A 14,254-nucleotide genomic window follows, 5' to 3' on the forward strand; every position below is an offset into this window, starting at 1 on the left:
GAAACAATTTTCGAATGATTTTAATCGAAATAACTTCTTAATACAGATTATTTAAGAATTTGCAGTTAATTTTATTTTAAAAATTTGTAAATAATATTTATTTCAATATTTCGGTATAAAAGTGTATCCATGATAACGTAATGTTAGCCTGCACATGGCTTTAGAAAAATCTAATGAATTTAAGCTCTTACGATTAATACCAAATTTCAAAAAATATTTTTGATTACGTGATTACGCTATTTAGCGTTTTGCAAAAATGTCAATATTTTGAAAGCATTTAACTTATTCTTTACCTAAAGTTTATTAGTTAGCCGGAAATTTGCTGTAATCTATAGATTTTGCTTAAAATGCAAAGCCACTTATACAAGTATTCCACAAACTATAAATGTTGGCAAACATCTTATTTCTTTTGGATGATTGTTGTGGAAAAAAATTCAAAGGAAAGTTTCTGGATAATTTGTGATTGTGTTTTTTTTCCAATATCAATTTCTTTGAAAAATATTCAACACAATTCTTGATCGTAAATCCGTTAGTCGATTTTCAGAGCAGGAACGTTATGGCCAAATTGAAACGCTTTACAATTTACGTAAAAATAACTTATTCAAAAATTCAGGATAACGAACGTTACTTCAGATTGAGTAACAAAGCATGCAAAGTGGTAACCACGATTTGGTTGGACAAAAAATCATAAATCGATTTATAATTCGTAGACACTTAGGTGGGGGAAGTTTTGGTGATGTTTATGAAGCAGAAGATATACAAACACAAAGGATTATTGCATTAAAGTTCGAAACAGGAAATGCAACAAATCCTCAACTCCCTAACGAATACAAAATGTACAAGATTCTTGAGGGAATGTCAGGAATCCCCAACACTTATGGACTTCTTGATTATAATAATAAAAGTCGTATTTTAGTTATGGACAAAATGGGGCCATCACTCGAAACTCTTTTTAAGCGTTGCGGCCGACGTTTTTCCTTGAAAACTGTTCTCATGATTGTTGATCAAATGCTTCGTATCATTGAGTATGTACATAACTGTGGTATATTACATCGTGACATCAAACCACAGAACTTCTTAATTGGTCGCAGTGAGCTTCACAATCGAATTTATCTCATTGATTATGGCGTTTCCACATTTTATATTGACCCACGAACACACGAGCACGTAATGTATACCAGCAACAACGGCCTCATCGGTACAGCATATTATGTTTCTATTAATACTCATCTTGGTGATCAACAAAGTCGTCGTGATGATCTTGAAAGCATTGCGTACGTCTTAATTCGCTTCCTCAAAGGCTCTTTACCATGGCAGAACTTCAAAGCCAAGAACGTTGACGAGCGTAATGAGAAAATCACGCAAAACAAAATCCAGACCACGCCGGATATGCTGTGCTCCGGCCTCCCGAAGGAGTTCAAAATCTTCCTCGAGCACATCCGAAAGCTTAAATACGACGAAACGCCGAAGTACCATACAATGCGACAGCTCTTCATGAACTTGTTCATCAAGAAGGGATATGTCTACGACGGACTATTCGACTGGGACGAGGAGGCGACGATCCATAGGCCGCTGCCGATTGTGTACTTGAACAGCAGCGCGTCACGCTGCCAGAGACACAACGAGAGACAGATATGCAACAGAAAGAGCAAAGTGCAGTTCCCTGAGCCAAGGTCGATATTCTTGTTCGGATGGAGGAAGTAACGAGAAATTGTGTTGTAAATGTAAATTTAATGTATTTGATGATGAAATATTAACATGTGCGTATTTCAGGAAAGAGAATGAGCCCTTGAAAGAAGACGCCTTCAGATGAGATTTTGTGAATTGGTTTACCAATATGTACATTTGCAATGACTTTCTTAGACTTTTGTTATTTTTCTATTGTTTTGTTGTGCAGTTATTGTTTTAACTTGAGAACTGTGCTAAATAACTAGAATATAAGTGATAGAAATCGATATTTTTTAAATATTCGGAAATTTTATATATAACATATTGATTATTTACAAAAAACACAAAAAATTCCAGATCACATACATTTCGTAGTGCTAGGACATGAAAAACATATGATCGAATATAAAAATTAAAATCATGAATATGATTTGAATTTCAAAAGACGATTCCAATAACAAAAATGTCACAAATACGCTCGATTATCGTTATAAATTATGGTACATATAATAGGGGATGATATCCCTATGTTATCATATTCATTAGTTTTTCGGTATTGAAAAAACCTCATCAGCACTTAAAAAATTGAAAAATGATCATTCAATTCAATTCAGTCGAACGGTTATTACGCAAACATTACAACGCACTTAAGTGTTCAAAAATGGTTGCTCGGCCAATTGTAAATTTCTGAAATTTTTTTGTTGTTTTTCCAAAAACGGTTTGTCAAATGAACACTGAGTTCATTTCACTTTAGTTTTATGTCCATCAAAACAATCTCTGAAGGAAGCAACTACACAGCAATCAATGTTGGTCCAGCATCAGGCATTTCAGATTATGTTTTAGAAGCCCATGGCCAAAAAATGCAAGGAAAAGTTTTCATCCAAAATGCACTCCACTTAACTGGATCTGAAATTTCATACGGATCAATCCCACCAGGCGCACAATTTCCATTCTTCCATTCACACAAAGAAAATGAAGAAGTTTACATCGTCATCAAAGGAAAAGGTGAATACCAAGTTGATGATAATGTTTTCCCAATCGAAGAAGGATCTGTTATCCGTGTTGGTACTGGAGCCAGCCGTTGCTACAAGAACACAGGCACTGAACCACTTGTCATAATTTGCATCCAAACAATTGAAAACAAGGAGCCACTCAAGACTGGCCATGATGCCGAGTTCCTTCAAACAGAACCAAAGTTTACTAAGTAAAGGAAATTTACTTAATTTTTTTTTGTTTTTTATATTGATGCTGGCATCAATACTTCCAGCGATTCAATTTTGGCATTTATCACCTACACAATTAGGCAGTGTGCACGTGTTCGTGATATTTGTTTGAGAGGAGCTTTGATTTGAATAAAATCTGATAAATTCATTATGTAATATAATTTCTTCAAATTTTCAGATTTCATTGGATAAAAAATGCTGTATCCTTTTCACAAATTACATGTTTCCGACAAAATAAAACAGAAAATTAAATAAATTTTTATATACAACAAATTACTTCTAAGTAATTAGCTCAAACAAATCGCGATTTTCATCTTCGTATATTTTATTTATCATCAAACGATAGTTTCAAAATCATCGAAATCGGAGTCAAAGCCGTTATCGAAGTCGTCGTTGTCCTTATACTCTTCGAATCCCATTTGGTACCTGAGCAACGCGCCTACGCCGCCGAGTCCCTTCACGAACTGTGCGCCTTCTGAAGATTTGTTGGTTACGAATTCCAACTTCACGCCCTTTGACTTATGGTTTTCGGCCATCCAATCTGTAAGTAACACTTTGTCGACAAGTTCTTCGTGAGCTTTGTCTTTCAAGTGCTCATTCTTCTCGAGCTGATATTCGGAGAAATACTGAATGATTTCATTACCTTCAGCGTCATGTAATGTGCAACGATATTCCTTTAATTCATCCCAAAGAATGATTGTTTCAATTGCGCCTGCTTCGAATGCTAACATTGTTTCACGTACACCAAATGCGCATGCTCCACCTGTAGAAATACTTTCGAATAACTTATTAAGTAATTCTTGTTCACGAACTAAACGGACATCTTTCATTAAATCAGCGGCCATTTTAATGGTTTGATTAAAACCATCTTCACCACCATAACAAATATCATAAATACCTAATATAATGTTACGTAAACGAGGATCTAAGATATCGGATTGACTAAGTTGGTTCTTGAAATCTGCTGCGCCCGATAGGATCAAACCGGTGACGATAGGTTCGGCCGTTTGGGGGTCGATGAAAACCGTCGTGGCGGTTTCGGCTACTTTACGCACATAGTTATGACGTGCTTCGACTCGGAGACGTGCGAAACGAATAGATGACTGACCACCTTTGGAGTGTTTCTTGGGAAGGTCGACACTGAACCTGTGTAAGATGGTACGAGAATCTCCTGCAACCATACCATAAAGGCATCCTTGACCATCCATAATGATAAAGCCGAACTTTTCGTTGGTTTCTAAAAGTTCGTATAATGGTTCAACATGGAAACGACGATCACAAATGTAAAGTGATTGATGTAACGGACGAACTGGCTCGAAATCCATCATGAGCTTCTTCTCTTTGCCTTCGTCATCAATTATGGTACCACAGAATAAACAAAGGCCATTTGGCGGTGTGGTTTGATACTGACCAAGTTTTTGAATGGATGAAGTAATGGCAGCTTCAACGGATTGACGATTCACACGGTTCTTGATGTTGGATGCTGTGCCAAGTTCATCGGTTAATTTTTGACGCATTCTATAGACTTGGTCATGAGGTGGGATAAGGATTGTAACCATTGAAGTTCCATCACCGCGTGCATCACGAAGGAAGTTGATTGTTTTCTTGAGCTTGTACATTTCGATAGGGTCGATTTCTGCTTCTTTCCTTGCTTTTGGAGGCATCTTAAAAATGGGTCTGTGGTCGAGGCCAACCGATAGTAAAAAGTGACAAAATTTTAACTTTCTTTTTCATTGAGATCTTGTTTTATAGAGTACAAGTTAATTTCTGGTGTGTAACTTGAAAATTATTGATCACATTAGTGATTTTGCAATTAACGATAAAATATTTATTAACATCAAAATTAAATAGGGAAAATAAACATCAACAAAGGGATAAATCCATCTTAGTGTAATACTTCTCTTGAAAATCATATTTAAACTATCTTGGAAAAGCAAAAGAATCAAATATGACTTGATGTCGTTTTAGTTTGCATGCAATGATTAACATTTTTTAGCATAAATAGAACTTCAGTTTTTTATTGATAAGACAAAGGAAATCTTTATACAAAACATCGTTACATACCACCATAGATGAAGCCTAAACCAAATAATGTACCAAAAAATGGAATTTTTTCAACTCCATGAATGATTTTTGTAGTGGTACTTCGATTATCCTCATTTTTTTCCAGACAATTAAGAATTTTAAATGGAATGAATACTTTGCTCAATGTTCTTGCTTGGATTTGTGTGCGATATGCGCCAAGGACTTGAACGCATTTTGATACAAATGTTTGACAATTATGGAAAATCATATCATAATTTCCTTTTTTCCATTCATAACAACTAGTTTGTCTTAAAAGTTCACCAACTGTCATTGGATTCATAATTTCGCAAGGAATTTTTAAACCATCATATCCCTTTGTTTTAAGTGTGGATAATTGATCAGCTGTCATCCTCATAAATCTTAATCCATCAGTCCCACTATAATAATGAACTTGATCTTCATAATCGCCTTCTCTACGCTCATCATATCCTCCATATTCTATGCAAATTCCTTTTCTTGAACCAAAACTATTTTCTTTTGGAACCCAAATACTTGCATGAGCAACGCTTGCGGTAGAAACAGCAGCAGGAAGAAATTGTGTAATTCCTGCTGTTGCTATTTGAACAACGCCATTGCCAAATGGTTCAATTACAATAAAAATTTTTGTAATTGGTGTATTTAACAGTTTGTTGCGATTGCTTTTCCTCGGGCGGTATGCATATTTGCATGAAATGCAGTTAGCTGATTCAACAATTGATGATGAGAAACTCATGGAAGAAATAATGAAGTGATCATTTCTGGATTATCTGAATAATATTCAATTTTATATCGGTTCTGCAGAAATTATTTATCAAAATAAATTAGATTTCCACAGAAAATGTAGAGGATGTTTTGTTAATAACGTGTTGGTGTCAGAATATTCACTTCGAAATTGAATTAGAAGTGGAAATTAATAGCTTTACAAATTATTTTATATTGAACAGTGTAATCTATAGAAATTCGGTGCTTTTTCTTATCCAACGATAGAGTCAAATGAATGAAAAATCATCGTATTTATATTCAAAATAAAAATCGATTTATTCAATGAAAATTTTCATCTTGCTGTTGCATGATTAGTTGCCTCAAGATGAGCAAACAATTTTGTCCTCGAATCAAACAATTGCCTACATTTTCTACACATGAACTTTCCAGGCGGCGGGTTTTTCATTCCCTTTGGCAGGAACACTTTTGCATTTTTATCATTTCCGTCAGCCGCCGCATTGTTCATTTCTTCTTCCAATAACTTCTGTTGTTGTTTTAACTTTAATTTTCTTTTTTCTTTTTTAGAAAGTTGCTGTTGCTGTTGTTGCTGTTTTTGAGTTTGTTCATTAGTTTCTTCTTCTTCATTTTGCGTTTGGTTTTCGTTTTCTTGCTTTTGTTGTCTCATCATGTTCTTCATTTGTTTCATTTGTCGCTTTGCTTCAAGTTCTTCTTGTTCTTGTTGAAGCTTTTTCTCTTTTGCCATTTTTATTTGCATTTTTCTCTTTTCTTTCTTGGACATATTTGCCATGTTTGGCGGATTCTTTTGGTTCTTATTCATTTTTTCTTCTTTTTCTTCTTCGTTTCTCATTGCCTTATTTTTGAGTCTTCTTTTTTCCTTTTTCGAAAGTGGTCTTTTTTGTTTTTGTATTTCTTCTTCTTCTTCATTTTCCTCTTCGTTATTTTCTTCTTCTTCGTTCTTATTGTTCTGTTTAACATCATCATCATCTAATAATATTTCCGCTGTTTCAATGTTAATGTTTTCACCTGTTGCCTTAAATATCTCTTGATTAGTTAGGCCTAACAATATATAGTTATACACGCAATGCTCCATGCACGTCGGATCATTAAGGAATTTCCTTTTCTCGGGTAACGCTGTCTTCAGGTGTTTCTTCGTTCGACAATGCGCTCGAAATGCTGCTTCTTTAGTTAATGTCTTATTACATAAGCGACATGACCATGGACTATCATCGCTATCTTCTTTCTTATCGAATTGATGAAGATATATCAAATCTTCTTCCGTGTATTCGATCTTTGGCTCGTTGTCAAGCTTGTCGAGTTCTTCTTGGATTTTTTGCTTTTGCGCAATTCGCTTTTGCTCTTCAGCTGCTTGGCGTCGTTGTTTTTCTTCCTCTACTTCGGCTAAATGCTTCTTGACACGAGGATCTCGTTTTTTAACATAGTTCGCAAGTTCACGAACAGAGAGAACAAATTCTTTTTCGGCTTTTTTACGAAGTTTCTCGTTCTCTTTACTCATATATCGGCGATACATGGCATTTGGTGCATCGCGAAGATGATAAATATCATTAAATGAAAAGCTTCGCTTGGTTGTGAAACATGTCCAAAATGAATAAAAATTGTTAACTTCTTCCCACGGAGTGTCAGCATAGCCAAAGCCTGGTATGGGAGTCTTGGAATGTTCTTCTTCTGCTAAAGTGGCAAAAGCTTTACGGAAAACTGGATAAAATCCAGCTTTGGTTTCACCAAAGCCCATGTACGCACATGCATGGAACAAAGACATGATATCAACTGAAGTGGCTGTAAATTCACCAGTTTCATCACGCGCCATATTCCGATGTCCATCATACCAAGCTCGTTCATGATCATCAGTAAGAATAGAATATGCATGTTCTATAAGTTGAAATACACGTGTTGCTTCTTCTTCTCTGCCATGGTTTCGATCTGGATGCCATTTCAATGCTGCACGGCGATATGCTTTTTTTAATTCTTCTGGTGATGCATCTGGTTCACACTCCAAAAGTTCGTAGTAATCAGTTGTCTCGCTGAAGTGTTCTGACATAAATGAATAGCTTGTTTTAAAATTTTTGGTTGGACTCTAGTTTTGATTTGAATAGTTTATATAATGTAGAAAACGCCAAATTGGCGATCCTCAAGATATTATGACTCTTTTGTTTATTTTATGTCAAGGTTGTTGAAAATAAGGAGGCTTTTTTAAGTAACACAAACTTAAATTTGATTAATTAACATAAAATTCAGTATTTAAAAATTTTCAATTTTTATACAACATATTATAGATACACAAAAGTAAAAACAGTTCAGATATTTTTTGATTTAAGTCATCTTGTTTCATACAAATATAATTTTAAAAACATATTATAAAATATGATTATTAACTTTTCCATTTTCCAATCACTGGTTGTGGTTCTGGGATCATTTCTTAAGTAACTTCAACCACTGATATAAATTAATTAACCATTACTTAAAGTCGGATGAAGACTTATAGGAATCGTTCCGTGTGACAATTCGCTCTCGGGCGCTGAATGAGGTTATGGTTCGGTTCCATTCTGATGGCTTTTTTTGTTTTTTTTTAATTTCTAAAATAAAGATCTTTATTTAATTTCTTTTCCAATTCTCTCTTTTTCGGACTCCAAATGAATGAGGTGGTAAGTGAATGTCTTTCTTTTAATTTTTAGAGAAATTATTATAAATCAATTTTCTGATTTTATAATCAATACTTTCGAATTTGGAATATTTTTTCCTTGTCATGTTTACTCCTTTCTTCTTTATGCTTCAGCTGTAATTTTTTACTAATAAATCATTATTTAGTTCCAATTCCTTTGCATAAGTCAACCTTTATGTGAAGTTTTATGGCCAATTTTGGGCAGGAATATCGTTTTTCGATGTCAAGTAGATAATTTTATAACATTTCTATCATGTTTTGAACATCTATAAATATTAGCATCAAATGGCATTAATATTTTTTACCAGCTAACTCTATTTTCAAGAGAATGCATTCCACCAGTAAAAGTATGGATGAATTCGATATATTCTATGTACTATCCCAACAAGATTTATGAAACAATGTAATACAGTTAAAATGAACTGAATAAGGGCACTTTACAAACTTGAAACCATTTTTCCAATAACAAAAAACTTTATCTTCCAATTTCTTATTCAATTCATTTATTGAAAATTCTGTTCTGACTTCAAAAGATATTCATAAATATTTTTTTATTGAGAATTATTTCAAAGACAAAATGATAATGTATCCATACTACCTATTGTTTATAATATCTTCGTTATCTCATTAAAAATGTACTTGTAATCATTTAGCAATTATGAAACAAGTTTTAATCGATGTTCGTCTTCCATTTTTTATTTGATGCATGATGAAAGCAAAATGTTAACTATTTTTGTAACAATTGTTCATGATTACAACCACCATATCATTATCATCAAATAAAAATTATTTAAATTTTGATTCATTGTTTATCTCTAATGATTTAGCAGTGCAAATTTCTACATCAATGTAGATTTTGAACTAAGATGTTCACTTATTTTGATTAATTAATATGAATTTGTTTTGAGAATTTCAACATTCCCAATCAAATACACTCACTAAACGCGCACTATTCACAGCGAATTTATACTTCAGACAAAACACCGCTCAAAATCATAAAAAGTGAATGAATTCTTTAGTGTTTACATTAGATCTGCTTCTCTCCGAACGCCTCCTGCACGTTTTTAGCGAGTTCGCTCTTTTCCCTCTCCACGAGGTCAGGGTCGTGCGGGAGGAGGTGCCTGACGTCCACCACGAAGTCCTTCAGGATTGCTCTAAATCTGAACGACCTTTCAGCGAATGTCTGGTACAGCCTGTGTATGAACTCGAGCAGCTCCTGGGGGGACTTCATTGGGAACATTTCGAACATTTGTTGTATTATTACTTCACCCATATTATTAATACCAGGTAACATCATCACTGCTCTAATTAATTCTACGTGTAAATTAAATGCGAATTTTAATGAAGTATTTGTTAATAATTTAAATGCGAATAAGAATAACATAATGAAATATTGTTGTGAAAATGTAATTATTTGTTCTTCTGATAATTTTGTTCGAATATTTCCAAGTAAATTAATTAATAAATTTGTAGCCTTTTCACATATATTATTTTGTAAATGTTCAGTACCAAATTTAATACTTTCCAAAAATGTATTAAATTCATTTGCTGGTAAATTAATAATTAATTGGAAACATGAATTAATTAAATGACTTAACATGTTATAAAACTCAATTCGTATTAGTGGATAATCATCAAAATTATTTTTGATCATTTCTAAAATAGGATAATAAATTTTTTGGAATATTAATTCTCCATTAGCAATAATTTCATTTGGACATTTGATCATTAATGTACCAAACAATGTAAGAATTTGTGGTGATTTAGCCATAGGTGGCGTTTGATAAAAATGTTCTAAAATCGTTGTGATACATATTGGAAAGATATTTGTTTTAATATATTCTATGTTATAACAATAAAAAATGGATTTCTCCATTAATGAAATAATAGAATTAGAACACATTTCCATGGAATTAATTTGTAATTGTGCTTGTGGATTATTTGGTGTCATTTGTGTTATAGTAGTAATAATTGTATTAAATAAATTCATTAATGGTTCAAAAATGGTCATGAAATACATTAAATATAAATTATTATCAATCGCAAATGAAATATTACATTTACAAACAAATGTTAAGCGATGACATATTTCTGGATTTAAACAATTGAACTCGGGTAATAATGACTTGAAATATTTGTCTAAAAATGATATAATAATTCGAAACATTTGATTTTGGACTTCATTTGAATTAATATTCTGTATTAATGAACCTGTAAATCGAAAAACTGAGATGATTGATTCTTCATCTAATGATGTTATGATTTGTTGGAAATTACTAAGGATTTGTTCAAGTTTAGAAAAGCCTTGTTGTGGCTTCTTGATCATTTGATCACTATTTGAAGCTGACAAACTTTTAATGCAATAGATCGAAGTGGATTTAATGTCATAATCATTCTCTTGTAATAAACCAAATAACCAATTAACAATGTTATCAAATAAGACATCGTCACGTAATAAAAATTTTCCGGATTGACTTACGACAAAACAAATTCCTATTCCTAAAATATGATGTAAATCTGGACTTGGTGAAGAATTAAAGATTTGGATAAGCCATTCTATCCATCGGTTAACTTGGACTCTGTCATTTTGTTCATTTAAACTTGGAATAACTGCGCCTAATGACCAACACATGGTTGTGATCGCATGTTCTGTAATTTCACCAGACATGATTGAATTTTGTTTCTCATTAAGAGCTGCTATTGTATCTTGTGGTTGAATTTCTACCAAATAATATAATGTATTTTTAATATTTGTATAAAGATCATCAAAGTTACTAAGACTTCGGATAGAACGTGTGATTGAGCCATCTTCTTCTGTGGTACTCGAAATTTCAAATGGTGATACAATTCGATTCATTAAAACTCGTCGAACTTGTGGTGCAAAAGGACCATAAATTGCTGTTGTAATCTGTGGGTTTTTAGATTCGGAGTATACCTTTTGGAATGTTTTGTAAAAGAATTCAACACATGCTTCTAAGACACCTTGCTCACAACAATCAGCAAGGAAAAGTGTCCATTGAAAAACTTGTTGAACATCAGCGGCACTTTGGGGGGTCTCAATAACCTCCGAATACTGTTCAAAAAATGAGGGAAGTGTGTCTGAAAGTAATGGGATGAGGTCGCTAACCGCCATGAAATCTGGCTCAGGACCAAGAATTGACCTTAAGGCATTAACAATAGAGGAAAAGAGAGGTACTAAGTTCGGTTGATATTCATCTGGGATAAAGTTCATACTGATAACTTCTCCAAATATTTTAATGACATATTTGGTATACTGAGGATTTGGAAGAAATTCAGTGGCAAGTAAATTGAGAAGATTCGTTTGGAAGAAAAAAACGGAATCAATCCATTTAACTAAGGTTCCTAAGGCACCAAATGAACTTTCGATTAATTGTGGATTACCTGAATGTAAACAATGATCAATTAACTGCATAACACCACTGATTTCATTTGAGAAAACACTGACAATTTCACCTGCTCGTGCTGATGTTAAAGAGTTATCAGCAAAATCAGAAACTTCTTCTGAAAAAAGTTGAAATATATGGAGAACATTGGAACATATTTCTGGCGTGCTTGTTGAAAGTGATAAGAGATCTTGAACAAATGAACTCCATATTTCTGGGTATTCGTAAGTAGCAATTGATACAATAATCAGATCAATTCGGCTGAGAATATCACTTGGAAGACCTTCTTGTTGTGCGTAATTCCACATGAATTTCTTAATTTCCTCTCTTTGTTCGGGTGGAATAATAAGCCAGGACTTGGAAACATACTTTACAAATCCATCTGCTGCAATAAATTTTGAAAGGTTGCCACAATTTGATTCAAGAATTGGTTGAATATATTGTGGCAAATCTTCTCTGTTAATAAATTGTGTACAAATCTGATTTAAATCATCACGTTCTTTTGGGGTGATTGTAGGATCATAAAATCTATGTACTGCTCTGTCATATAATTCAATATTAAGTGGTACACCTGTTTGCGCTATGGAGTGGAACATTCTGTTCAACCATAGATAATTCAATGCATTTCGATCGGCAAATTTAATGACATGATTTTGTACAAACTTCATCAAAACACACATAGAATTGATTACAAAAAGTATTTCATTATTTGAAATTAGGAGCTTTTAGAAAAAAAATCTATACTAAAATTTTTTTAAGATGGAATATTGAAATCCAAATTTAATGTAAATTTTGAAATTATTTTATGATATTTCTCTTTTTACAAGAAATAAATCAAAGAGTGAATACATTAATAAAATAATTTATTAATCAATTTATGAGATTTATAAAAATTAGTTTGTGTAATGATTGTCACTTTTAAATAAAGTTAAAAAACGTTAAATTTTTTAGTTCACTTTGGTTGAGCACTCTTGTATTGCTCATCATCAACAGGTTCTAACCAAGTATTCTTTCCTCCTGGATTAGTTTCAATTGCAACATGTGAAAACCATGAGTCAGCAGTTGCACCATGCCAATGTTCAACATTTGGTGGGATTTCGATAACTGTTCCTGGAGTCATTAATTGAGCAGGCTTATTTCTTTCTTGATACAAGCCACGGCCTGCAACGCAAAGAAGAATTTGACCTCCTGTATGAATATGCCAATTATTACGACAGCCTGGTTCAAATGAAACATTAAATGTTGGACAATTTAATTCTTTGTTCGTGGATAATGGACAAAGATATGATTGTCCAATGAAAAACTTTGAATATTGTGGAAGATTTTTCTCACCCATTGGGAAAAGAGTTGAAACTGGTTCACGTGTAACAGGAGTCTTTGGTTGTGCTTGTGCATATTCATCATCTGTAACAGGTTGAAGCCATTCTGTGTGATTTTCATGACAATGAGTTGTAATAGCAAGATGAGTGAACTCGCTATCTGCTTGAGCTCCATGCCAATGCTCAACATTTGGAAGAATTTCAACTACATCACCAGGCAATAAAACTCTTGCTTCTTTTCCTTTTTCTTGGTATAGACCACGTCCTGTGATGCAAAGAAGTATTTGACCGTGAGAGTGTTTATGCCAATTATTTCTGCATCCTGGTTCAAATGTGACATTTGAGATTGGACAATTTAAGTCTTGACGTGTGATCAATCGTTTCACGTATGCTTGGCCAACGAAATTTTTAGCATTTTCTGGTGGCATAGGATCTCCTTTCTCGAACATTTACACAAGTGAATTGTGAAATTTTCCCATAAAAATTCAATACCAAATTCTTTGTGACGATAATTCAATTTGAGAGATCAATATACAATAAAAATTGAATTGATAAACTACTTAAAAAATATCGTGTTGTTCCACTTTTGTGACTATTCGATTTATTCAAAATATTCTATGAGTACACAGAATTAAGATGTGAAGCAAATGGCAAATTCTCAAAATAAATGGAAAATTGCAAAATGAAGGCAATATAAGTGACTCAATAAAAACGTGGGAATCAGTCATTTGCCAACATACAACATGCAAACTTACCAAATTTTAATGAGCTCATCAAATATCTTCATTCAATTTCTAATGTATGTAAATGTCAGGAAGCTTGGACACAATTTCAATTGACATTTTTTTGCGAAGAGTGTTCAGTTCTTAAGAATAGTTGTATTTGTTTAAAATGTTTTTTAAATGGTAATCATCAAGGTCATTCATTTTATGTTTTTAATGACATAGCTGGAAGTTGTGACTGTGGTGATTTTGATCTATGGAAACCGGAAGGTACATGTAAACTTCATAAATGTAAGAAACTGAAATACCTAATTCAATTTCAGAAATTCTTCCAAAAAATTTTGATTCTGCTGCACACCAACTTTTAAATCTTATAAGATCCAAGTCATGTGAAGTAATTCAATTAATACAATGGCTTGTAAAATTCTGTGAAATTGGTGATAAATATCGAAAT

At 33.1% G+C, this 14,254-nt stretch overlaps 7 protein-coding genes across 7 annotated transcripts; 2 read left to right on the forward strand and 5 right to left on the reverse strand.

Moving 5' to 3' along the window:
- Positions 1–834: 834 nt before the first annotated feature.
- GO595_010283 (CK1 family protein kinase) lies at positions 835–1,704 on the forward strand (the record flags this gene model as incomplete). Its single annotated transcript, XM_067912944.1, has 1 exon — positions 835–1,704. The coding sequence occupies one exon, from the start codon at positions 835–837 to the stop codon at positions 1,702–1,704; it is 870 nt and encodes a 289-aa protein (XP_067769021.1).
- A 722-nt stretch (positions 1,705–2,426) lies between these two features.
- GO595_010284 (cupin domain-containing protein) lies at positions 2,427–2,876 on the forward strand (the record flags this gene model as incomplete). The annotated part of the gene is made up of 1 exon (XM_067912945.1): positions 2,427–2,876. One exon carries the CDS (start codon positions 2,427–2,429, stop codon positions 2,874–2,876), a length of 450 nt encoding a protein of 149 aa, XP_067769022.1.
- Positions 2,877–3,226: 350 nt separating this feature from the next.
- Positions 3,227–4,555, reverse strand: GO595_010285 (eukaryotic peptide chain release factor subunit 1-2; the record flags this gene model as incomplete). The annotated part of the gene is made up of 1 exon (XM_067912948.1): positions 3,227–4,555. The coding sequence occupies one exon, from the start codon at positions 4,553–4,555 to the stop codon at positions 3,227–3,229; it is 1,329 nt and encodes a 442-aa protein (XP_067769023.1).
- A 392-nt stretch (positions 4,556–4,947) lies between these two features.
- On the reverse strand, positions 4,948–5,688 carry GO595_010286 (uncharacterized protein; the record flags this gene model as incomplete). Its single annotated transcript, XM_067912949.1, has 1 exon — positions 4,948–5,688. One exon carries the CDS (start codon positions 5,686–5,688, stop codon positions 4,948–4,950), a length of 741 nt encoding a protein of 246 aa, XP_067769024.1.
- Positions 5,689–6,009: 321 nt separating this feature from the next.
- On the reverse strand, positions 6,010–7,734 carry GO595_010287 (dnaJ-like subfamily C member 21; the record flags this gene model as incomplete). The annotated part of the gene is made up of 1 exon (XM_067912950.1): positions 6,010–7,734. The coding sequence occupies one exon, from the start codon at positions 7,732–7,734 to the stop codon at positions 6,010–6,012; it is 1,725 nt and encodes a 574-aa protein (XP_067769025.1).
- Positions 7,735–9,382: 1,648 nt separating this feature from the next.
- GO595_010288 (CRM1 C terminal-domain-containing protein) lies at positions 9,383–12,355 on the reverse strand (the record flags this gene model as incomplete). Its single annotated transcript, XM_067912951.1, has 2 exons — positions 9,383–9,524; positions 10,467–12,355. 2 exons carry the CDS (start codon positions 12,353–12,355, stop codon positions 9,383–9,385), a joined length of 2,031 nt encoding a protein of 676 aa, XP_067769026.1.
- Positions 12,356–12,711: 356 nt separating this feature from the next.
- GO595_010289 (cupin domain-containing protein) lies at positions 12,712–13,527 on the reverse strand (the record flags this gene model as incomplete). The annotated part of the gene is made up of 1 exon (XM_067912952.1): positions 12,712–13,527. The coding sequence occupies one exon, from the start codon at positions 13,525–13,527 to the stop codon at positions 12,712–12,714; it is 816 nt and encodes a 271-aa protein (XP_067769027.1).
- Positions 13,528–14,254: the final 727 nt, after the last annotated feature.

The sequence above is a fragment of the Histomonas meleagridis genome, assembly GCF_020186115.1.
Source record: "Histomonas meleagridis strain 2922-C6/04-10x chromosome Unknown scaffold_61, whole genome shotgun sequence".
NCBI classification, from domain to species: Eukaryota; Parabasalia; order Tritrichomonadida; family Dientamoebidae; genus Histomonas; species Histomonas meleagridis.